Source organism: Myxine glutinosa, chromosome 9 (genome assembly GCF_964187855.1).
Source record: "Myxine glutinosa chromosome 9, kmMyxGlut1.1, whole genome shotgun sequence".
NCBI lineage: Eukaryota > Metazoa > Chordata > Myxini > Myxiniformes > Myxinidae > Myxine > Myxine glutinosa.
This window is the reverse complement of record NC_136269.1, coordinates 481,124-505,387: the sequence shown is the minus strand read 5'-3', so window position 1 is coordinate 505,387 and position 24,264 is coordinate 481,124. Positions and strand designations below refer to the sequence as shown.

Genomic DNA, 24,264 nt, shown 5'->3' with positions numbered 1-24,264 from the left:
ATGCCAATGTATACATATACACAAAGAATATATATTAGGGGGTGCTTACCTTAATTCGTTGTGTAGGGGTGCTTAACTTAATTCTTTGTGTATATATATATATATATATATATATATATATATATATATATATATATATCAGACGCGGATGTAGCTTCAGGACGTCAATCTTTAATTTGACCAGCTTTCGACCAACAAAGGTCTTCTTCTTAGTCTACAAACACCACAGGCATGTATATCAGTCAAGTATGTGTAGTGGTATGTGTGTAAGATGTGTGATATGTGTAGAAAATGCATACAAATGGGGAGCCATGCCAAAGCTCACTCACCGTCCCCAAGTTCAACGGAAGTGAAGCGCAGCTTACAGTTACCGTTTGCATTACAGTTCCGGTGCACGTGCATATACAAATATAGAGATACATACATACATAAACACACAAGCATATATTCATATACCATTTATATTCATATAATATATTTATATATTTATATAAACTAGGGCATGCCCGTACTATATATATGCCCGTACTATATATCTATCTAAAATTATATCCCCCCCTCTATTTACATGAAATGGTTTGGTCCATTCGCAACGCCAAAGCGAACGGCGAACGGCTTGCGAGTACAGTGACAATCCCCCCCCTCTATTTACATGAATGGTTTGGTCCATTCGCAACGACCACAGAACCCCCCCCTCTATTTACATGCAATGGTTTGGTCCAAAGCGAACGGCTTCCGGAGTTTGGTAAAGAAATCGCCATCGCGTACACAAACGCGCAGGAAAGCGAATGAATCGCAAATTCGTTTTTATTAGTTGTAAAACATAATGCCCAATTATTCAATTATCGCCAACGTATTTTGGTTTTTTGCAATTTAATCGCAAGGAAAAGTAGAAAGAGAAGAGGGGAAAAAAGAAAAGCCTTCCCTTGCTGCAAACAGCTGCTGCAAACAACAACAACATGGAAGGCTGCACTGTCCGGAAGTTGGCATATCGCAGTTACGATTATTTTAGTGTTAATGGCCAATTATTCAATTAGCGCCAACGTATTTTGGCTGTTTGCAATTTAATCGCAAGGAAAAGTAGAAAGAGAAGAGGGAAAAAAACGAAAAGCCTTGCATTAACGCATTAACGCTTGCATTGCATTAACGGTTCGGCACACGTGATAGCTCGCTGCTCTCTGATTGGTTGAAGCGTTTTTTGGACATATCTCGGTAAGTAATTGTCCGATTAATATGAAACCTTGAAAAGGCACATCCTCGGGTCCCCAGCAATATACCTGGCAAGTTTCAAGTATATCGGACCCGTGGTTGTCGAGAAACAGCGGTCACAGACAAACAAACACACAGACAGACACACACACACACAGAGATTACTGGAATTATAGATAGATGACATATAAAGGTAGAATGAATGAATGAATTGAATGAATGGGTTACGGTTAATGATTTGATTGGGTTGATGTAGGAACATTCTTTAATCATCAAAATTTATGCCATGAGGGATTTTTGTCTGAAGTTTATGTATCCAAAAGGACTCACGTTTCAGAATCGTGGTGTGTGATCGATTTGTGATTGATTTAATGGCAGAGATTTGAATGTCATTTATAGAGTGATCCGGTTGATTGAAGTGTATCGTGTAAGGTAGAGATTTGCCCTGACTGGTGTGGAAGTTATTGATTTCTGACCGGGTGTTATTAAATCGTGTGGAGTGTATTCTCAGTTTTTCCAACATATTGTTTGTTGCACTTTTGGCAAGTGATTACGTATATGACCCATGTAGATTTGCAGTTCATATCGGAGGTGATGGGGAATTTTTGTCCAGTGCTAGAACTACAAAATTTGTTTCCTTCTAGTAAATGCTTGTGAATAATACATTTGTTTGCTGTGCATTTATAGAAGCCAGGGATCCTAGTTTCTTTGTTGTGGGGCTGTGGGTGCTTTGCTTTTACCAAGAGGTCCCTGAGTGTCCGACCACGTCGAAATGATGTTAGTGGAGGTTGAGGAAATGTGGTGCCGAGTGTTTCTGATTGATGGAGGAGAGGAAGGGCCTTATTCAGAATACTTGCCAATTGGGATGAGGTAGGAGAGTAGGTGGTTACCAGTGGGACACCGTTAGTTGCAGGTTTGGGTTTGTAAGTCAGAAGGTCTGCTCTCGGTATGCGTTTTGCTCGGTTTATTGCTTCTTTCACAAAGTGAGGGTCATCGTTTCTTGCAATGAAGTGTGTTTCTAATTGGCAGAGAGAAGTTTCTTCTGCCATTTTTGTTGAGCAAATGCGTCTTACTCTGAGTGCTTGACAGTATGATTTGCTTGCATTTGTATGTTTAGGATGAGATGACGAAGGGAGAAGGTAAGAGTGAGTGTCTGTTGGTTTGGTGTATAGTTCTGTTTTGAGTCTGTTATTTTGAAGCGTGAGTGATGTCTAGAAAGTGAACTTCGGACTGTGAGCTGTCAAATGTAAACTTGATGGTCGGATGAATCAAATTTAATTCATTTTGGAATTGTGTGAGACTATGGGGGGATTTTGACCAGATGAACTGGATGTCATCAATATAACGTACCCAGGATTTTTCCAAGATGCCGTGATGAGGTTGTGTGTGCATTGATCTTGGCCTGTATCATTCCCATGAAGATGTTAGCGTACGACGTGCTAATAACGACGAAATGTTAGCCACATTTCCTCAACCTCCACAAACATCATTTCGACGTGCTGTGGAGTTTCTACTATTTCTCACAGTTATATATATATATATATATATATATATGTTTTTTTTTTTTTTGTTACAGACGCGGTTTTAGATGTTAGTTTACCGAGCGGTTTGGTATTACCGCGTCCGAACAGTTACTCCCCGATTAGAACCCTATCCCGCCCGATTCCACTCGAACGTTGGCCGAATCGCGCTACGCTAAATCAATGAAGGAAAGGACACAACGGCTGGGATAAATGCAACGACACAAGGGGTACAGTTCTCAAGACCTCCGGAGGAGGATATAATTGGTGATGCAGAAACGGGTAGATTTCACGGTAAGAGGTAAAGCACAGAAAAGATGGGCACTTAGACACAGTCTTATCTATCCCCGACAGACCACAGACAAACGGGACAAGACTGACTTACACGGGGATTGATGGCAGGGAAGGACAGGCAGTCGATAGCACAAGGTGCACCTTGGCTCAGGGACAGGATACAGCTCGGTCCGGTCCAGAGATGCGGGGAGGTATTTCAGCGCTCGGAGGTGGCGTCTTCTCTCTCCAAGCTGAGGGCGCATCTGACGTCACCTCCCTCTTCCTGCGCATGCATCAGCAGGGAGTGACACGCCCTCGGCTCGTTAGCTCCGCCCCAGTTGGCATCGGTCCGCCGCTTCTATTGGGTGCGGGGGGTTACCGGGCTCCGCCCTTGACGAGGAGCTGACAGCGAGCCCCTGCATGGTAACCCCGTCGGAGCACATGTTCAATGGCGGCTAACCAAGCCGGAGTGAGGACGCACACTCCCCGCGCCGCCGCCGCTGTTGTTGTTGTTGTTGTTGTACCATGAGGAAGAGCTGCGGGGAGGTATTGGGAGGTCCTAAACTTTCTAACGGTGCCATACAATCACATTCTGGTGCAACGAAGAGTCAGAATTAATGGAAACGAGTCCTTAACTGACATAGACTAAGAATAACTAGCAAGATGTCCTATAGTTGTCTACGTGAGATGCGGTGGACCTGGATGCGACATTTAATGGGGGAAATAGGGGGAGGTCGGGTCTACAGAGTGTTGTTTACAGAAAATGGGACTAGGGAATGGGGGATTGGGGATAGTTGGGAAGTATTGGGGAAATAGGGGAATATTTACAAGCGGATATGGATGGATGCAAATCCCATATCCGCAACATTGCACCCTTCTCTACCTCGGGGCATCCCGACCTGATAAATTTTTACTTACTTTAGTGTGGCACTCAGATGTAGTTCCCTCTACTATTAACTCAACCCTGAGTGCGACAGTTTTACAGATGTTCACAAATGAGTAAATATGTCCCCCTGCGACGTTGCACCCTTCTCCTCACAGAACCACACCCACAGGATAACCGAATCGCGGAAAGAATCCTCAAACTAAACATACAGCCGGTAGGGAGCATTATTTACACAAGACTACACTGATATTTACACTACGATCCAGGACCTGTTTTTAGAGGAACACATGCAGATGTTATGCATAGAGAGAGCACGCATGCCAGCATCGATACACCAACCCACGAGTGCCCTGTGGCCCTACGGCCTTTAATAATGTGCAGAGCACCCCATCCAAGCACCAAAAGCACCACCCCACCATGTACAGTCAGCACCATCCGGTGCACCAATAAAGTGTTCAACAATAATGCACAATCAAGTGTCCATGGTCACCGGTGGTGTCGCAGCCGGCCGATGTTCTGCCGCTGGTCTTGCCTTCATGTGGTGTACTTGGCCTTCTGGCTTCTTTCAAAAAATAAAGAAAGGCGCCAACCGCGTCCATTTCTAAATTGTGGCCGTCAGGGGGGCCAACTATAAGTGGTTCACCTGTATGGCATAGGTGCCACGTTGACCCAGAGGTCCATCAACGGGTGGTGCTTGCCCGCAAAAGAACTGCGGTCCATGGTGGGTGGCCACAAAAATTGCGGTCCATATGGTGTATCGATCCAGGCAGCAAGCAGCGAAAGTACAGGCCCACAACTGCGGAGCCAGCACCTCTCTCTCCTCTCTCTCTGCCCCAAAGCCAGATCCTCGGAGGTGGGAGACAAAAAAAAAAGACAAGTGAGTAAGGTGGTAAGGGCGCAAAAGTGCACGCAATACAAGGTGATGCACACTGGGGGCACATGGGAACCAGGTGAGACAGGTACGTTCCTACCGTACGCCCCCCCCCCCTCCCACCAGGTAACCTACATTGCCCCTCCCTTACCCCTTACTGTATCCACAAAACACAACACTACCAATAAACATCTACTTTACACATCAACAAACGTCCCTACTGTCTTCCCCGTTCCTCCCATAAACCAAATTCGTCTTCTCTCCCTCCTAACCAATCAAATTTGCCATTTCCAACTCATCAAAATTTGCCATTTCCAATTCAACATCAAAATTTGCCATCACCAATTCATCATCAGTCCCTCCTAAGGAGGGAGAGATGGAATCACCCCAATGTCTCATCCACGTCGTGATGCGTCTCACCAATCCAACCAGCAATTCTTATTTCCTGCAACACAGAACAAAGGAACACAGGTGTGGAGTCATCATCATCACCTCAGGTAAGTGGCTGCGTATGGTGCGACAGGTTCATCAATCCTAACTATTTCCTAAATGACTTTAACAACTTTACATTACCCGGGGTCTTTCCCTGCCAATCCATTGGCCAACTTACACTATGGGTTCTAAAAACCAATTCCCATTGACCAAACTGTGGTGCTTCTCAATTTGGGGTCTCACTCCCCCGATTCATCTCCCGGTGCCTTCGCACAATTTCTGGGCTGTGACGTGTAGCTCTCCCAGCAGGTCTACCCACCTGCACACCTCCACCACTGTAGTTGCCACCCGAGCTTACCTGCTCCTCACCCTAACCTAACTAACTGGGGAAGGCCCTCTCGCACTCTCACCCCCTCAGTGCCCTCTCTGGCACGGGCTGCCCGATCCACACCCGGGATCCTCAGGCACCCACTGACACTAACGGCTCCCAGAGCCCACCTGTGGCCTCACCTGGCCGACATCCTCACAGTGGTGGAGTGCCCAAACCAACTACACGCACTAACAGGCTACATGCCCAGCCATTTCCACAACACTAATGCACCCATCCACAATACCATTCTGCAACCGCACCACAAATGCCAATCTCCAACCACAATTTACCTATACCCTCTACCTAACACTTACACTACCCGCCCCGGGTACTCGTGAAAGGGGTCCACTCTTCCCCCATCCACACCTTCGCACCATGCACACCACTCCGTACCACTTACTCCATGTATTCCACACACCTTTACTTGCACACCTGTGCTCTCACACCTGGTGCCACCTGCACCCTTCTCTCCCCAAGCGCATTCGCGCTGATCCACAACACTCACTACTCAAACACTGCTCCACACACCTGTCCAGTTCTCACACAGCATCATCTCATCTAACTACTCCCCTCTGAAACTTGCGCTTCCCAGTCGTCCCTTTAACTATTGCGCTCCCTCGTCATTATCATCCACACTAAACTACCTGCGTCCCCACTACAGGTATCAGTCACTAACTAAACCTTAGCGTTACCTAATGTCATCTTCGCTAGATCCCTACACACGATATATCCTAACCCACCCGGGCTAGTTTCCACTGCCATACACCCCATAATCTAGTGCTCCTTTGCCCCACTCATGGGAAGGGTGGCAGGGATGCCACCCTTACCCACCGGGCCCATCGCTCATCAATCCCCCAGTCCTCTGGCACTAATAAGCCCCCCTTATTCAGAGGTACTGGGTCCCGCCTCGGCATCTAAAGCCGAGGCAATCCACGGGGGCGCCTGCTCGCCGGTGTAAGGCCTTATCCGGTCGGCGTGGACGATCCGAGGCAGGGCTCGTGGCCCCATTTTGATTTTTACTACCACGTCACAGACTTGCGACAGGACGACCCCCGGGCCTTGCCAGGGAGAGGTGAGTTTCGGGCACCTACCCTTCCTCCTCCGGGGATTGAAGAACCAAATCTTCATCCCTGGAGTGTACTGACTCCCCTGGCTCCGGTGGTCGTACCTGCGCTTCATCTTTTCCCCCGCCAGATGGAGTTGGCGGCGGGCGAAGGCATGGACTAGCTCCATGCCTTCCTCTAGGTGACGTGCGTACCCCTCCCTCGGCGGGTTAACCACTGTGTCTGGCACGGGACCGCATAGCAAGTCGGCGGGAGCCCGTAACTCCCGCCCATACATAAGCAACGCTGGACTGCATGTGGTGGCCCCGTGCTGGCTGGTACGGTAGGCCATGAGCAAATAAGGGAGATGTTCGTCCCAGTCATCCTGACGGGTGGTGGTGAACAGTGCCAGTTGTTGGATTAGAGTTCGGTTGAATCTCTCCACCATCCCGTCAGATTGAGGTCTTAAAGTCGTTGTTCTTGTTTTCCGAATTGACAGGAAACTGCACACATCTTTTAGCAATTTGCTCTCAAAATTTCGTCCCTGGTCGGTGTGCAACTCCTGTGGAATCCCATGCCGGCACACAAATCCTTCCACGAAGGCCTGCGCTACCACCCCTGCTTCTTGGTTGGGGAGCGCGTAGGCCTCCGGCCACTTGGTGAAGTAGTCCATCACAACGAGGATGTACTTATTACCTAGGCGGGTGCGGGGTAGTGGGCCTAGGATATCCATGGCCACCCGCTCTAGGGGGGCCCCCACATGGTGTAATTGAAGGGGGGCCCTCATCCTCCGTGCTGGTCCCTTTTTGGCAGTACAGGCGTCGCATCTCCGACACCAGTCCTGTATGTCGCGCCCCATATTCACCCAATAAAACCTCCGGCGTACCTGCGATGTCGTCTTTGTCCTGCCCAAATGGCCGCCGGGGCGGGTACCATGCACCTGTTGCAATATATCGGTCTTAAATTTATTTGGGACTACCACCAGCCAGGAAGTTTTATCAGAGGGAACCTCCACCCACTTGCGATACAAGATGTTATCCTTCAATTCCAGGGTCTGCCACTGAGCCCAATACGCCTTTGTTTGCGCCCCGAGGGGGGTGACCTCTTCCCCCTTTGGTCTTTGCCCCAATTTGACCCAATTGAACACTGGCCCCAGGACAGGATCCTCCTGCTGGGCCGTGCTCCATGCCAAAGTTCCGAATTCCTCATCTGCGGTTCGTGGCAAAATTGGCCCTCTCACCCGGGTTGCCCGGACAACGAGGGTCGGGTCCGAATCGCCCAATTGTTCCCTCTCCTCGTGTCTTGCACAAAATTTGCAGTTTTCCCCCAGACAAGGACGCCGAGAGAGTGCGTCCGCATTACCATGGGCCTTCCCGGCCCTATGGGCCACATCAAAATCGTACTGCTGCAACTTTTCCAACCACCTTGCAATTTGGCCCTCTGGTTCCTTGAACCGAAGGAGCCATTGCAAGGAGGAATGGTCAGTTCTAACCAAAAATTTCTGCCCGTACAAGTACGGGTGGAAATGGTTCATGGCAGCCAGCATAGCCAATAACTCTTTGCGAGTGACACAATAATTTCGCTCGGGCCTACTTAAGGCCCGACTATAGTAACCAATCACTCTCTCCACGCCCTCCTGTGTCTGAGACAAATCTGCGCCCAATCCTTCCTGGCTCGCATCCGTGTCCAGGGTAAATGCCCCGTTGCTAGTGGAGTAAGCTAGAAGGGGTGCGGATGTTAGACACCCCTTCAATTTTTGGAAGGCCTCGTGGCACTCCCGTGTCCAATTAAATCGCGTCCCCTTCTCCGTAAGCCGGTGGAGGGGACGGGCCAACTCCGCAAATTTCGCCACAAAGCGCCGGTAGTAGGAGCAGAGTCCCAAAAATCCCCGCACCTCTTTGATGGTACGTGGTGCGGGCCACTCCTCTACCGCTTTAATTTTGTCTGGGTCCGTTTTTACCCCCTCGCAACCGATGACGTGGCCTAAATAGGCCACCTCCTTGGCAAACAAGGTGCACTTACTCGGGTTCAGCTTCAACCCTGCCTGTCTGAGGCACCCGAACACCTGGTCCAAATTAGCTACTGCCTGGGGGAACGTTTTGGCATGTACTAGGACGTCATCCAGGTACACCAGGCATGATTGCCATGGCATGCCGCCTAGTACATGTTCCATCAATCTTTCAAAGGTGGCGGGGGCGTTACACAAACCAAACGGCATCACAGTAAACTTACCTGTTTCCCTTACCCCTTACAGTCCCTTACCTGTGGAGAATGCCGTTTTCTCCTTCCCTGCCCTATCCATCTCCACCTGCCAATACCCACTCTTGAGGTCCAAAGTTGAGAACCAATTTGAGCCCGCAACGGCATCGAGGGTGTCATCAATCCTTGGCAGGGGATATGAGTCCTTGAGTGTCACGTTGTTTAGCTGGCGATAGTCCACGCAGAACCGCGTGGTCCCATCCTTCTTTTTGACCAGCACAACAGGTGACGTCCAAGGACTTCCCGAGGGCTCGATCATGCCTGCGTCGAGCATTTTTTCAACCTGCTCGTCAGCTTCCGCCCTCTTGCTCCAAGGGAGCCGTCGGGCGGCCTGACGAATAGGCCGGGCCTCACCGGTGTGGATCTGATGTTTCACCAGGCCCGTACGTCCAATATCCTCGGTGGACAGGGAGAAGAGGTCCAAATGGGACCCAACCAGTTTGTGTAAGGCCTCCCTCTGGGTACCTCCCAACTCTACGCTACTACCATTTACCATCTCGCAAATGGGATCGGGCCAATTCCTACTTCTTATTGAAGGCTCCCCCCGGGGCCGGCTCGGCTGGACGTTCTCGCCCCTCACTGTCGCGACTTCCTCAACTGGGGTGCAGCCAGCTACCCTCGTGCCCCTTACTATAGTGCGTGGTTCTGTACTTATATTTATTACTCGGACGGCCACTACCGGTCCGTCCGTTTTTACAAGGGTGCGGCCCACGATTAAACCCGGTATGGACTGCGCTGCCACCGGTTCGACCAGGCCGCAGGACTCCTGCCATGTTGGGCGAGCTGCCCACCGGGCCGGCACTATCGCCTCGGCCCTTGGGGGAATGGTCACGGCCTCGGAAGCCTCCAGCTCCGCTCTCTCGGCCGTGCTCACTCCCCCTAACGGCAGCTCTACTACTCCCACCTGCAGGATCCCCCGGCACAAGTCGATTTTACAACCGCTGGCAGTCAACAAATCCAACCCTATTAAACATGGGTCGCACACCTCCGCCACCCAAACATCTATCTCCCTCCTTACCGACCCTAACTTGAGGGTCACAGAACCACGCCCTATGATCGGGGCCGTTACCCCGGTAGCGAGTTGCAAACTATAATTTTGCAGGCGCTGGATCTTATCCCAGCCACCTGCGCTCAAATCAAGGACCACAGGGCTGATGATCGTGGCGCTAGCTCCTGTGTCCACTACGGCGTCTACCCCCACGCCGGCAATTTTGCATCTGATTGTCAGGCTACCGGTTCCAATCTGGCCACAATAAATGACCTGTCGCGTCAATGAGGGCTCTCCTCCATCCTCTTCTGCCGAACACCGCCCTACGTGCCCGACACCTTCTAGTTTCCCGGGGTCTGGCGGGGGGGTGTCTGGGGTCGGCTAACCCGCTCTCCCCTGGGCGGAGTTGAGGACCTCAACCGCCGGGGATCATCCCGGCGCGTGGCTCGACAGTGCCGCGCCAGGTGACCCAGACGGTTGCAAGTATAGCACCTCACCTGATAAGGTGCTTGTCTCCGGAATTCCAAATTTCCCCCCCTGTAGGTCCGAATTGGATTACCCGCTCGTGGTCCACCGCGGGCCACCTCCGGGGCCGCCTGCCATGGTGCAGGTCCCGCCAGGCGCTGGTCCACCAGCCTCCGGACCATGCCCGCCAGGTCAGGACTCCCGTCGGGGGCGGGCCCCCTAAGGGTTCCGCCCTCCATCGGGGGTCCCACCTGGCGGACCGCCATTGCGTGACGCTCGCTCCCCCGGGCCAGGGGCCTCGCTGCTTCCCAACGGGCCGCAGCGTCAGCCGCCTGGCTCAGAGTCTGCGGGTGCCACATGGCGAGCTGTTGCCGGAGCTCAATATCCGGGAGGGCCTGGATAAAATGGTCCAGCGCCAGGCTTTCCCGGGAATCCGCTGCCATGCTAGCATGTGCGATCCCCACTGCGCGGCGAATGTCGTGGGCAAGTTCCCCGATGGCTTCCTGGGGCTTGCGTTTTCGCAGCGCGAGCTGAGCTTTAACAAGCTCGCTCTGCTGTTCAATGCCGAATCGATTAATTAGGGCGTCGCGGAGGGCTGGCAGGGTGAGAGCACTCGGTGGTAATGCCGTCAGCACCTCCGCCGCCGCGCCGCGCAATGCAGCCACCAGATGTACTCCACCTTCGTCCTCACCCCAACCGTTGCCCTTACACACACAGTCAAACTGCGCCAGGTACGCGCGTAGATCACTCTTGCCGTCATACGGCGCGAGTGGGACCTTGTGGGACCACCTCGTATGCGAGTCGTTGCCCGCCTGCCGGACCCCGTGCGTCGCCCCTTGCGGGGTCAGCGCGGGGCCGAACCGGCCGGGCCCCCACAGTACATTACCCCCAAGGGGCTCTCGTGCCTCCCCTGTCGCTCTAAAAACTACCCCTGTTGGTGTCGATGCATGGGTCACACTTCCGCAACCTGCTACCCATTCCATACCACCACAACCTTGCTCACTCACACCTCGCACCTCTCCCATCACCGGACCCTCTCACTCGCACCCTCGTTCCATACCCTCCGGACCAGCCATACACCTCACTCTTGGCCTCTCACGAACATCCGGGTCTATCTCGACCCCCAAGCTTATTAAATCACCTGGCGCATCATACGCACGACCATATTGGTCACCACTTACACCGGGTCCTCTTTCTCTTCGCTTCTCCTCCATCACCTGCGAATCCCTCATCCGGTTAATGAGCACATCATCACGATCCGAACACAGACTTTGGACCAATTCTTTTACTTCCTCCTTTATCTCTTTCTTATCCTCTCTCCGTCGCTTCTTAATTTCGCTCACCCCTTCTTCCACTTCTTCTAATTTCTGCTTCACCTCCTTCATCTCCTCGTGCGCCCCTTTAAGTTCTTCCTCTAACTCCACTTTATTTTTTTCTATGTGCTCCCGCACCTCCCGCTCTTTAACCTCCATCACCTCTACCACTTTGTTCATTTTCCTCGTCAGGTCCTCATGTACCGTCTGACACTCTTTTTTAATTACCCCTACGTCCTTTTTCATCTCCTTCTGTGTCGATTTTAAACCCTCTATTACCGCTGTGTTCTTCTTTACCTGGTCCCCCAACTCCTTTTGTCCCACTGTCAGTTGTTCTACTCCCAGCGTCAACTCCTCTATACCACCTTGCAATTTTACAGTCCCCTTTCTCACCTCCTTCTCCATGCGCTCCTTACAGTGCCTCACCGCCTCGCGCACTCCTCCGACCTCCTCACTCACCCCTCTTCTGATCTCTTCTCCCATCACTTGCATCTCCTGCCCAGATGCCACCCTCATCTGCTCCATTTCCTCCCTGTGAGCATCCAATTTAGTTTCTACCCCCATTCTGACCCCCTCTATCTGCTGCCCCATTTGTTTAACTTCCCTTTCCGCTTGGTCCCTCATGTCCCTCAATTTGCCTTCCATACTGTTTTCTAACCCCTCTAACCCCTTTTGCATCCCTTCCATTTGATTCTCTTGAGCGTCCATTCTGTTTTCTACCCCCATTAACCCATTTTTCACCTCTTTTATCCCGTTGTCTAACCCCTCACCGGTACCCCTCGCTTCGTCCCTCATTACCCCCATTTGGCCCTCCAATCGCTCACCCTGAGCATCCATCCGGTTCCCCATTACCCCCATTTGGTTTCCCATTACCCCCAATTGCTCACTCTGCAGTTTGAGGGACGCCTGCATTTGCGCCATAAATTGCTCCATGAGGGCCTGCATTTGGGCCATCCCTCCCACTTGTGCAGCGGGTGCGGCCGCCGTAGCTATGTGCAAGGCGCCATTTTGCGCGCCCGCAACCTCGTGCGCGAGGACGCCATTTTGCGAACCTGCCGCCCTCACTGCTTCGCTCTCCTCATGTCCCTCATGTCTCTCAATTTGGTCCTGGATCGACCCTGCCTCACTCTCCTCTACCGGAACCCAGCCGTCTTGATCCACCATAGCGCGACTTTCAAAATTCGGGTTTTTATTTTTGTAAAACAAAATCAAATTTCGCCGTTAATAATTTCGAGCGCGTGAAGCGCGCTTCGGGTCCGATCTCACTCCTCGACACCAATTGTTACAGACGCGGTTTTATATGTTAGTTTACCGAGCGGTTTGGTATTACCGCGTCCGAACAGTTACTCCCCGATTAGAACCCTATCCCGCCCGATTCCACTCGAACGTTGGCCGAATCGCGCTACGCTAAATCAATGAAGGAAAGGACACAACGGCTGGGATAAATGCAACGACACAAGGGGTACAGTTCTCAAGACCTCCGGAGGAGGATATAATTGGTGATGCAGAAACAGGTAGATTTCACGGTAAGAGGTAAAGCACAGAAAAGATGGGCACTTAGACACAGTCTTATCTATCCCCGACAGACCACAGACAAACGGGACAAGACTGACTTACACGGGGATTGATGGCAGGGAAGGACAGGCAGTCGATAGCACAAGGTGCACCTTGGCTCAGGGACAGGATACAGCTCGGTCCGGTCCAGAGATGCAGGGAGGTATTTCAGCGCTCGGAGGTGGCGTCTTCTCTCTCCAAGCTGAGGGCGCATCTGACGTCACCTCCCTCTTCCTGCGCATGCATCAGCGGGGAGTGACACGCCCTCGGCTCGTTAGCTCCGCCCCAGATGGCATCGGTCCGCCGCTTCTATTGGGTGCGGGGGGTTACCGGGCTCCGCCCTTGACGAGGAGCTGACAGCGAGCCCCTGCATGGTAACCCCGTCGGAGCACATGTTCAATGGCGGCTAACCAAGCCGGAGTGAGGACGCACACTCCCCGCGCCACCGCCGCTGTTGTTGTTGTTGTTGTTGTTGTACCATGAGGAAGAGCTGCGGGGAGGTATTGGGAGGTCCTAAACTTTCTAACGGTGCCATACAATCACATTCTGGTGCAACGAAGAGTCAGAATTAATGGAAACGAGTCCTTAACTGACATAGACTAAGAATAACTAGCAAGATGTCCTATAGTTGTCTACGTGAGATGATGCGGTGGACCTGGATGCGACATTTAATGGGGGAAATAGGGGGAGGTCGGGTCTACAGAGTGTTGTTTACAGAAAATGGGACTAGGGAATGGGGGATTGGGGATAGTTGGGAAGTATTGGGGAAATAGGGGAATATTTACAAGCGGATATGGATGGATGCAAATCCCATATCCGCAACAATATATATATATATATATATATATATATATATATATATATATATATATATATATATATACATATATATATATATATATATATTATTATCGATTTGAGAATTGTGTTTTTTTTGTGTTGTTGTAAAATATCACCCTCCTTCCTCCATTTGTTGTGTATAAAGGCCAAAGGTCGTTCCCGTTAGTTATTCCATAAACAATCACGTAGCCAATCATAGATTTCCTCCTTGTTCGGTAGTTATCTCCTTATTATGTGTATTAGATTAAGGCTGTGTCTTCCATTAATTGATACTCCATTGCACCGAAGTCAAATAAGCTAAGTCCCCTTTTGTTTTCATCCCAGCGGTGCGAGTGGTTTTCCATCGCCGCAAGACTCCATTAGCCACGAGGTAATCCCGGAGAAGAAGGGGGAGGAGCCAAATCACGGGCGTTGCCCGCCCATCGTCATCAAAAGGGTGGAGCCAGCGAGCCCTGACCAGCCAACCAGGGCTGGGGAAATACCATCACGGGCATGGCGTGGGTTGATCTACAAGCGCGTTATAAAAGCGTCCGCGCAAGCATTTTGAGAGAGATACGGCAGATGAGTCCAGATGCGTCAGAGAGTTGGCAGTCTACTGGGAGAGAGTTGAGTGGAGTTGATCAGTTCAGTGGAGGAGGAGTAGTGAGGTTGAGCGCAGGAGGCGGAGGATACGTGAGACCACTGCCGGTGTGAAACCGATTACGTGGAGCTGCCGGCTCCTCGCTGCCAGCCCGAAGCGGAGCTGTGTTTGCCGGGTTTTCGCCTCGACCCCAAAAGCGTGGATCGGAGCGCGCGCTTGGAGCTGGACCTCGACGCCTACCATCTGCCTGGACCCTCCTCTGCTGTCCCAACCCATTCCTGCCATTCCATCCTTTTGTGTACGTGAGTTTGTTCTGTGTGTCTTGTCCCTGGGAATAAGTTAAGCTTGTATAGTTAAGCTAGAAATTGCACTGTGTCCTTCTGGTCCGTCCCTCTTTCTACATTATTTTATTATCCTTCCTTCTTCCTTGGTTTCTTTCATTGTGTAAATAGTAATAATAAATAATAGTCGTATTTCCAACCTTTTGTCTTCTTCTTCTTCACATCCTTCGTCTTTGTCTTTTCCAAATTGAATACCTGTGACACGATTTGGCCAACGTTCAAGAATCTGGTCTAGTCATTGTTAATAGTTCGTGCCGCGGTTGCTAAAACCGCTTGGCAATTAACATCTGTCCGCGGTACGAACGGGGCTGTGACACCGGCCTTTCCGGAGGTCGCTGTACAGCGTCAGGGACCACGTTGGTCAGTCATAAACGAGGGGACTAATCCCCCCTCGATAAGGGGAACAGAGGCCGACGTTGGGTTCCGTAACAATATATATATATATATATATATATATATATATATATATATATATATATATATGTTTTGTTGCGGTTGCCACGTGACCCTCCTGCCCTTACCAAGGGGAGATTAAGCCCCTTGTTCTATTTGGGTCGGCACAACCAAGAGACGTGAATCGCCCCTCCCGGGCAAACGCAGGGTAAGGTTCCGGGACGATGTTCGCACGTACCTAAGTACCTGCGCCGCCGCGGAAGCGGGGAATCAAGCCTTGCACGAGGCACTCATAATTTGAGTACACCGAGCGGATTGCATACCACGTGGTCCGTGCAGTTACCTTTGGTATTGGAACCTGATTAGAGCGGTTTTATTCGTACCACGCTTAGTCAATGATGGAAGGGATGAGACGGTCGAATAGAAGGAAGAACACAAGTTTAATGATTATTTACACTATTATGTACAAGGATCGGTAGAAAGCAGAGAAACAGAGCAGCCTTATACAGTCTAAGCTTATCCGCAGACACGGGCACGATCACACTCACAGGGGGAAATGAAGGAAGGATGATGTTCACTCGCCGAACGCGCCGACGTGGTCGTCCAGGAACGGCTCCGCCCGGCGTGGCTCTCCCCAGTCACAGCACGCCCCTCGATGAAGGCAAGCAGGCGGCGGAAGGGATCCTTGCAGCGCATCTCTCGAACAAAGGGCAGAGCAGGCAGGCGGGAGGGAAATGTACGCGTCTCTCGCCAAGCTTGGCGGTTTCTCACGGCGCGCTCTCACTCGCGTAACTCAATGGAGGTTCTGCCTCAAGCTCAACCGAGCGTTTAATTTGTAAGAGCACCTTATAACTTGGTTCATGCGCGTCTTCTCAGAACTCGTTCAACAAGCGCCTCTCCCTTCTCCTAACTCCTTCACAACCCAGCGCACACCCTTCTCACAACTTGTTTCAACAAAGCGCCTTTCCCCATAACTTGGTTCAGCTCACCTCTCCGCAGAACCGCTGTGGGGGGCTTTGTGCAACGGGTTATATTGCCAACCCCCTTAGCTCGCTCGAATGTTCAAACCATGACTTTTGACGCAGTGCTAAGCCGCTCCCTACGAGCCCTGATTTGCGGCTCGTGCTTACCGTCATTCCCACTCTCCCTGCTCCACCTTCCTTTGGCCTGGATCGACTTGCCAGGCCCGACCTCGTATTATTTCGCGCCAAAAGCCAAAGTATTGAGGAAGCATAAAGCAATGGAAGGACCTAACTCTAATTTTTCTACTCAACGCAAAACTAACACAGGAAAAGGACTATGCTTACACATAGTTATGAGGAAATAACTGGCCTATCGCGAGGCTACGTGTTGTCGTGTGACTAAACTATGAGGGGGAAAATTAACCTTTATTGAACAAACTTCCTTCCTTTAACCTTTATTGTACAAAAGGACTAACTTCCCTGAAAATGTCTGCTGCTCTTCTTCTGCTCCAATCGGCTCATCTGATCATGTGCTTGTTAAAGTGGACATCTCTCTGACCATTCTCAGGGAGCCTGCTCAGCGTTGACGAGTCTGGCATTTCACTCAGGCCAACTGGCACGGTCTTCAAGCAGCCATCAATCATCTGGACTGGTCTCCCATCTCTACCACCTCTGACGTCAACTCATCCTGGGAATTCTTCCAAAGTAAATTGCTCTCTCTCATGCACAGATTTATCCCATCTCGTCTTCAGTTGTCATACCCTTCCTCCCGTCCATGGTACACGGAATCTTGTGGTGAGGCTGTTGCCCAGAAACAACTTTAGTCTAGTAGGAAGACTAGGTCCCCCTGCACCCCGCGGAGATATACTTCTAATCAGTGTTTCTAGATTGGAAAAAATGTGTAGAAAATGACTAGCTATGGCCCCAAGCTGAAAAAATGTCCCACATACCATTTTTATGCAAATTACTGCTGCCATTATCAAAAAAACGATTTTTGACATATCTCAGCCAATATTGCAGATAATTGAAAAATGAAGGTGTCTAGACCCATGTTTTGAAGGGCATAGATCATGATAGAACTATTCATAACATGATTACATGTGTCTATGGTATACTAGTATGCATATTAATGCTGTAATTACAAAATAATCAGTTTTACAAATGATAAGGATACGTTAATACTGCAGATAACTTAACATGGTACATAAGGGGTCTAAACCCAGGTATTTTCAAGGTTAAATGTCAACAAGATGCTCCTGAGTCTTGCATAGGGGCGGGACATTGGCAGTAACATTGGTACCACTCAACTTTTCTTCCCACCATTGACTTTGTATTGCGAGAGATTTTCACTTGCTTATTTAAAGGTTTCTCACCCAGCCCACGTAAAATCTACCAACTCCTGCTGTTAACTCCCAAACATATTTTTTTATGTTATCCAATCACAGTGCAGAAATGACAGACTAGAGATCCAAATTAGTGCTGCTATAGCTGCCATTTTACATTTCCATCCATGTAACATGCGCGCTCGCGCGCTCGTATCAATTGGTAATGTCGCGCGCTCGTATCAATTGGTAACGTTGATGTTATTGAATACCTCAGTTGAAAGTTCAGTCTTCCATTCCATCTGTGTGTTGTTCTTGGTATTCATCCTCCAATCTAGCCAGGTAAGATGCTAACTATAATGTTACTCACACTCTTGACTTCAGTTTCTGCATGAAATCATAAACAGGCAGAATAACAGCTGAGCCAGCTAGCACCATGTTAGCTAACGTTAAAGCTAGCCTCATCTATGTACAGTATGTTCCTAATGTCGGTGTAACTTAAACTTTTGTTAATGCCAAACATGAGACATATCTGTTGACTTCTGTATATGAATTGAACCAGAAAGAGGCACGACAGCTGAGCTAGCTACAGTAACTTAGCACAATGTTTCATTGGCCTAGATAGCTAACGTTAGTGTGGAAGAATTTAGATGTTTTAGCTATTAGCACTTTTGATGCCACTAAACATGGTTTAGTCAGCTAAAAAGTACCCTAGTGTAGAACATGACTCAGAACCTCTGTTACCTCACTGAAAACTCAGAGCCTCCTTTCACAGGCACTTTTAACATCATTCGTGATTTCTTATTTGTCATTTAACAGTGATGGTAGACATCGACAGCAAGCATGCCCAAAAGAAAACGGAGTGTAGAACCTGCAGCCCAAAGCTCTCCTCCTACATGCATCCTTCATGTACCATCCATGTCTGATCATGGGGATTTCACGCCCCTCCGTAAAATTAAAGGATCTGCTTCAGAAAAACTGCAACTGCTTCAAAAGATCCGGGATAGACGTCTCAACCAACCGCATGACTCCCCATGTCGTATGCAATCAGTATGTGATCAGATCCCGGCAACTCTTCCTGATGACCTAGAAAGAGTAGGATATCACAGCAAGTGTTATAAGCACTTTGTCCGCCACTTTCATCGTCTGGGAGATGATACAGAACCAGGGCCATCAACCTCATCATGGCATCACTCTCCTCGTAAACCAGGAGGTTCTGCTGAACCCATCTTCCCGCCAGAGTGTATATTTTGTGAGAAAGTTGAGACCAAAGATGCTCATCGCAATACTGAGAGGCCTACAACCTTCCCATCCTTTAAAAACAAAGAAAATGCATGGGAGCAAATCGAAACACGGGCTGAGAAAATGGGTCTCTATCGACTCCATCGAAAGGTGAAAAACAAAGACCTCTTTGCATGTGAGGCCAAACACCATCCGTCATGTTTTAAAGCTTTCCGCACAGCATTCTACAACTATGAGCGTGCGATTCACAGAGCCGAAGCACCAAAGGAGCAGGCTGGCATGTCAGCCGCCCATGAAAAGGCATTCAACTCAGTACTGGAACACATTCAAACCCAGGTCATCCAGCAGAATAAAGTTCTACAGCTTTCTTCCTTGCGCTTGCTCTATGTCGAGGAACTGAAACTGAATGGATATGAGAACTCAAATTATCGGTCAGAGAAACTACTGAAACGCCTACAGAATGACCCAATCAAGGAGCATATCCACTTCACGAAGGTTGATCATGACAAATGTGATGTCATTTCTTTCTGGCTTGTGCACAGCTCAAACATAACAGTTTCCAATGCTCTCGCACGAGCATTCACACTCGGAAGCACAAACAAGAACCAAAATGTTGCCCTCCAACTTCGCCAGGGTATTCTACAGGCTTTCAGAGAGTGTAAAGACCAACCATGGCCACCAACAGCTGAAGACATGGAGCTCAATCCTGAAGACATCCTACCTCCAGACCTTGTCCGCTTTCTCAGCGTGCTAATGACTGGCAAGGAGGGCATCGAGACAGAAAAGGTGAAGCGTCTGGTCTTCTCCATTGGACAAGATCTGTGCCGTGCAGTGTCAGATGGAAAATGGAAGTTACCAAAGCACATTCTCCTCTGTGTGACTGTAAGGCACCTGTTCCGAAGCAAACAGCTCACCACAATACTACACAGGCTTGGACACTCTGAGAGCTACGATTTCGCCTTGGAGTTGGAAACTGCTCTCGCCAAGGTCCTGGATGAAGTCTCAACTTATCGTACACCACAAATTGTGACAGGAGAGGGCAACCTTGTATTCCACTGTGAGTGGGACAACTTGAATAAAACCACTACCAGTGTGCACGGCAGCAACATTGTAAACAGTGCTGGAGGAATCATGGTGCAGGAGGTCAAGCCCGGGTTCGAGAGCAGCAAGGACCGAATGCTACCTACCATCAATAGGTCACAACAGCGTAGCCTGAAGGTCGACACACCAAAAACTCTCCCACCCTTGCACTTTACTCGCTTGCACTTTACAACCTTCCCCCAACATGTGGTGAGATATGCTTGCAGGTGCTTGATCAGATGGTGGCCAAGCAGCACTTTCTGTTCTCCACTGACAGTTACCATCCTGAGTCAATCAAAGCGCAGGAAAGGCTGAGGCGGGGCAGCTCAGAGAAGATCATTCTGGCTGGACCAGCAACCAGGAAGCCATATGACTTCAAAATGTTCCTTGCAAATGACGACAACAAAAAGCAGATGTGCCAGCTTCTTCTGAAAGTGTGGAGTGGACAAGAGGCAGCTACCAGGCTGGAGAGAACAGAGATGGCTGTGCTGATCGTGGAGGGGAAGGCCCACCAACTTGCCTCAACGAATGGCAAGGTAAAATTGAAAGCCCTTCGTGAATGGCGATTCAATTTGTAATTTTTCCTGAAAAAAAGGTGATTACCTGTGATGTTTGTCTAGATCTGAAACTGGCAGTGACTGGTGATTGAAATGCGGTGCCTTTTTGTGTTTCAGGTCGAGGTACGTGAACTCCCCACGATCTACAGCAACCAGGAAGAGACTGATACCAGGGTGGTTCTGTACCTCCATCATGCTGCTACCATCGGATACAAGAACGCTGTAGTCAGAACACCGGACACAGACATCCTCCTGATCCTGCTCCACCATGCCCACAACATCAAGCTGACGGTGTACCTGGATACAGGGTCAGGGAAGCATCGCCAACTTGTCAACGTCTCTGAGCTGGCAGAATCCCTGGGAGAGGACTACTGTGCCACTCTCCTGGGGTACTATGTGTTCAGCGGAGAAGACTGCACCAGTGCCTTCAAAGGGAAGGGAAAAGTCGGGCCCTTGAAAAAGCTGGAGAAGAATCCCAGGTTTCACAGGGCATTCGGTGAACTGGGTGACAACTGGGATGCCAACCCTGAGGTGGAGAGGCAGTTAGAAAAATTCACCTGTGTGATGTACGGCCAGAGTCGCGAGTCATCAGTGGACATTGTCCGTGCCAAGCTGCTACGAAAAATGGTGGGAGAGGACAAGACCCTCACATCCAAGTCCAAGGTTGATCTGGCTCGCCTTCCTCCATGCCAGTCTGCCCTGAAGCCGCACATCCAGCGTGTGAACCACCGCGTAGCATTGTACAAAAGAGCCGATCAACCTATCATCGAAAAGCCAAAACCTTATGAGGAGCAAGGATGGATAAGGACTGATGAAGGACTGTTGAAACCAATGTGGTCCAGTGGTCCCATCCTACCAACCTCACTGGTGGATCTTCTGAACACAGGAGAGCACGAAGAGGAGGAGGAAGAGGAAGGAGAAGAAGAGTTTGACTCTGACGATTTCGATGAAAATGATGATGACTGACTCAGTGTAGAATCACTAATGCTAATGATGTTTATCTAAAACAAGCAAGAGAAGAGTGGTCACATTGAGTGCTAGGACTATTTTGACAGTTGTAATATTTAGAAAAATAAAACTTTGTGTTAACGTCTGTGTAGACGGACCTTAATATGAGTCTATTATTTCGTAAAACTGTGATTATTTTGTAAATAAAGCACTAATTAGCATACTAGTATACCATAGACACATGTAATCATGTTATGAATAGTTCTATCATGATCTATGCCCTTCAAAACATGGGTCTAGACACCTTCATTTTTCAATTATCTGCAATATTGGCTGAGATATGTCAAAAATCGTTTTTTTGATAATGGCAGCAGTAATTTGCATAAAAATGGTATGTGGGACATTTTTTCAGCTTGGGGCCATAGCTAGTCATTTTCTACACATTTTTTCCAATCTAGAAGCACTGATTAGAAGTATATCTCCGGGGGGTGCAGGGGGACCTAGTCTTCCTACTAGACTACTTGCCTTCATCTCCTGGAAAGCAAATCCAACGGAAGGAAATCTCATTTCCTTTCACAAAGCCCGAAACAAGTGTGTGTCTACCCTCAGGAGAGCCAGGAAACAATATCTCTCCGTTCTCAAGACCGAACTCTCTTATCTGTCTCCCTCTTCCAAATCCTGGTGGCGTCTGGTCAAATCTGTTTCTGGTGTTTGTTCCCCCTCCATCCCCTCCCTTACCTCAAACGGCGACACAGCTGACTCCGCACGTGAAAAAGCTGAATGCCTCAACTCTGTGTTTGCCTCTAAATCTTGTGTCCCAAACCCATCCCTCTCTGTACCCACCATACCCAGTCGTACCCAGCTGCTCCTGGACTCTGCGTCCTTTCCTCCTGACAAGGTGGAAAAGTTTCTGTCAACCTTCGACTCTGATTCTGCAACTGGACCTGACGGCATCAGCCCACGGGTCCTAAAATCCTGTTCTTCCGCTCTTTCACTCCCTCTCGCTGTTCTCTTCACCCTCTCTTTTGCTCAAGGTCAACTGCCATCTGCTTGGAAATCAGCCAACATCACCGCTTTACACAAAAAAGGTGCAAAAACAGATCCTAGCAACTACAGACCAATCAGCCTTCTCCCAATTATCAGCAAAGTCATGGAATCCATCATTGCTTCGGATATGAAATCTTTCCTCTTCTCCAATGGCTTGATCTTTGATCATCAATTTGGTTTCAGACCAGGTCACTCTACTCTGGACATGCTGCTTCTGCTGTCTCAACAATGGATGGAGGTCCTCCATGCCAAACAGGACATTAGAGCTGTCTCCCTCGACATATCACGTGCCTTCGACATGGTCTAGCACCCCGCTCTGCTCACCAAACTCTCCTCCTTTGGTATCCATGGAAATCTCCACGCATGGCTGGCAGACTTCCTCTCTAGTCATAGTCAATGTGTGGCCCTGAATGGGTTTCTCTCCTCTCCTCTTCCTGTTCAGGCTGGAGTTCCCCAAGGCAGTGTTCTGGGCCCTGTGCTTTTTCTGGTCTTCATCAATGATCTCTCTGACTCTCTTGAAAATCCTCTCTATCTCTTTGCTGATGACTCCACTCTCTGCCGCTCCATTCCTCATCCCTCAGATCGGCAGTCTGCAGCCTCCTCACTCTCTGCAGACCTGGACAAAATCACAGACTGGGCAAACAAGTGGAACATGTCTTTCAATCCTGACAAATCTCACACTCTTACGATGTCTCTCCGAAAAGACCGACTGGACAACCCTCCCATCTACTTTCTGAATAATCCTCTCCCAGAAGTTCTGTCACTCAAGCTTTTGGGTCTCACTATCTGCCATGATCTTTCCTGGGAAAACCACATTTCCAAGCTGGCCTCCAAAGCCAGTCGCCGACTGGGCATCCTCCGTTGTGCGAAGTCCTTCCTTGGTACACCTGAGCTCCTCACCACTTACAAGGCTTTCATCCGCAGCTCTATGGAATACTGCTCTCCCCTCTGGGCTGGTGCTCCTGCCTCACACCTAGCTCGTCTTCACGCTGTTGAAACCAAAGCATTCAGAATCATTGGAATCTCCCGCGATGACGCTATCTCCGGGGGCCTTTCACTTACTCACCGCAGGCAGGTTGGTGGTCTTTCCGTCTTCTACCGACTCCTCTCCGGCCTTGCTCCCCCAGCTCTCTCTGGGCTGTTCCCCAAATATTCCTACAGGTCGCACAAGATCTGCCTGCAACCCTCTTATGGTTAAACTGCCAAAATCAAGACTCTCTGCTCACCTTCACTCCTTCATTCCTCTTTTCTCCCGCCTCTGGAACAAACTCCCTCACTCTCTTCAATCCCACTCCTTCCTCCAGGTCTTTAAAACGGCTGTTCACCACCATCTCTTATCTTCCCCAATCCAAAACCTTGATCTTTTCTACCCCCGCTAATTTCACCCCAAATCCACTTTTTTGAGGTGCCGACTTCTTTCCTGGAAGTCCTTGGTGTCCTTGCGTTTTATACCTATCCTGCCTCCCCCCAGGCCCTCTCCCTCCCACACATCTCCCGATGTCCCTGCTCTCAAATGTTGTGTTTGTGTGCTTCCTCCCCTTCTCTCCCCATCTTATCGACCGCTCCCCTTTTTATATACTTTGTTTGCTTGTTTGTTTGTTTGTTTGATAAATGTTAGCTCTTTCACGAGCCTCGACTCTGTATACAAAAAATATATATATATATATATATCAGCCCTGATTGGCGGCCCTGATATCAGCCCTGATATATATATTTATGGCATTGTTTGTGTTGTCGTGGTCACATTGTGGTTACACCCAGTGAGCACC

General features: G+C 49.6%; 2 protein-coding genes across 3 annotated transcripts in view; both read left to right on the top strand.

Annotated features, from left to right (window-relative positions):
• LOC144893579 (uncharacterized) overlaps nt 1-21,608 on the top strand; it is a 31,031-nt gene extending 9,423 nt beyond the window's left edge. The window contains exons 2-3 of the mRNA XM_078784062.1: nt 20,171-20,479; nt 20,618-21,608. Of these exons, the coding sequence (XP_078640188.1) occupies nt 20,171-20,479; nt 20,618-21,466 (1,158 nt within the window). The 3' untranslated portion in view covers nt 21,467-21,608. The remainder of the gene's footprint in view (nt 1-20,170; nt 20,480-20,617) is intronic.
• LOC137435670 (ral GTPase-activating protein subunit alpha-1) overlaps nt 1-24,264 on the top strand; it is a 532,061-nt gene that overhangs the window by 487,072 nt on the left and 20,725 nt on the right. The gene's annotated exons all lie outside the window — the stretch shown is intronic.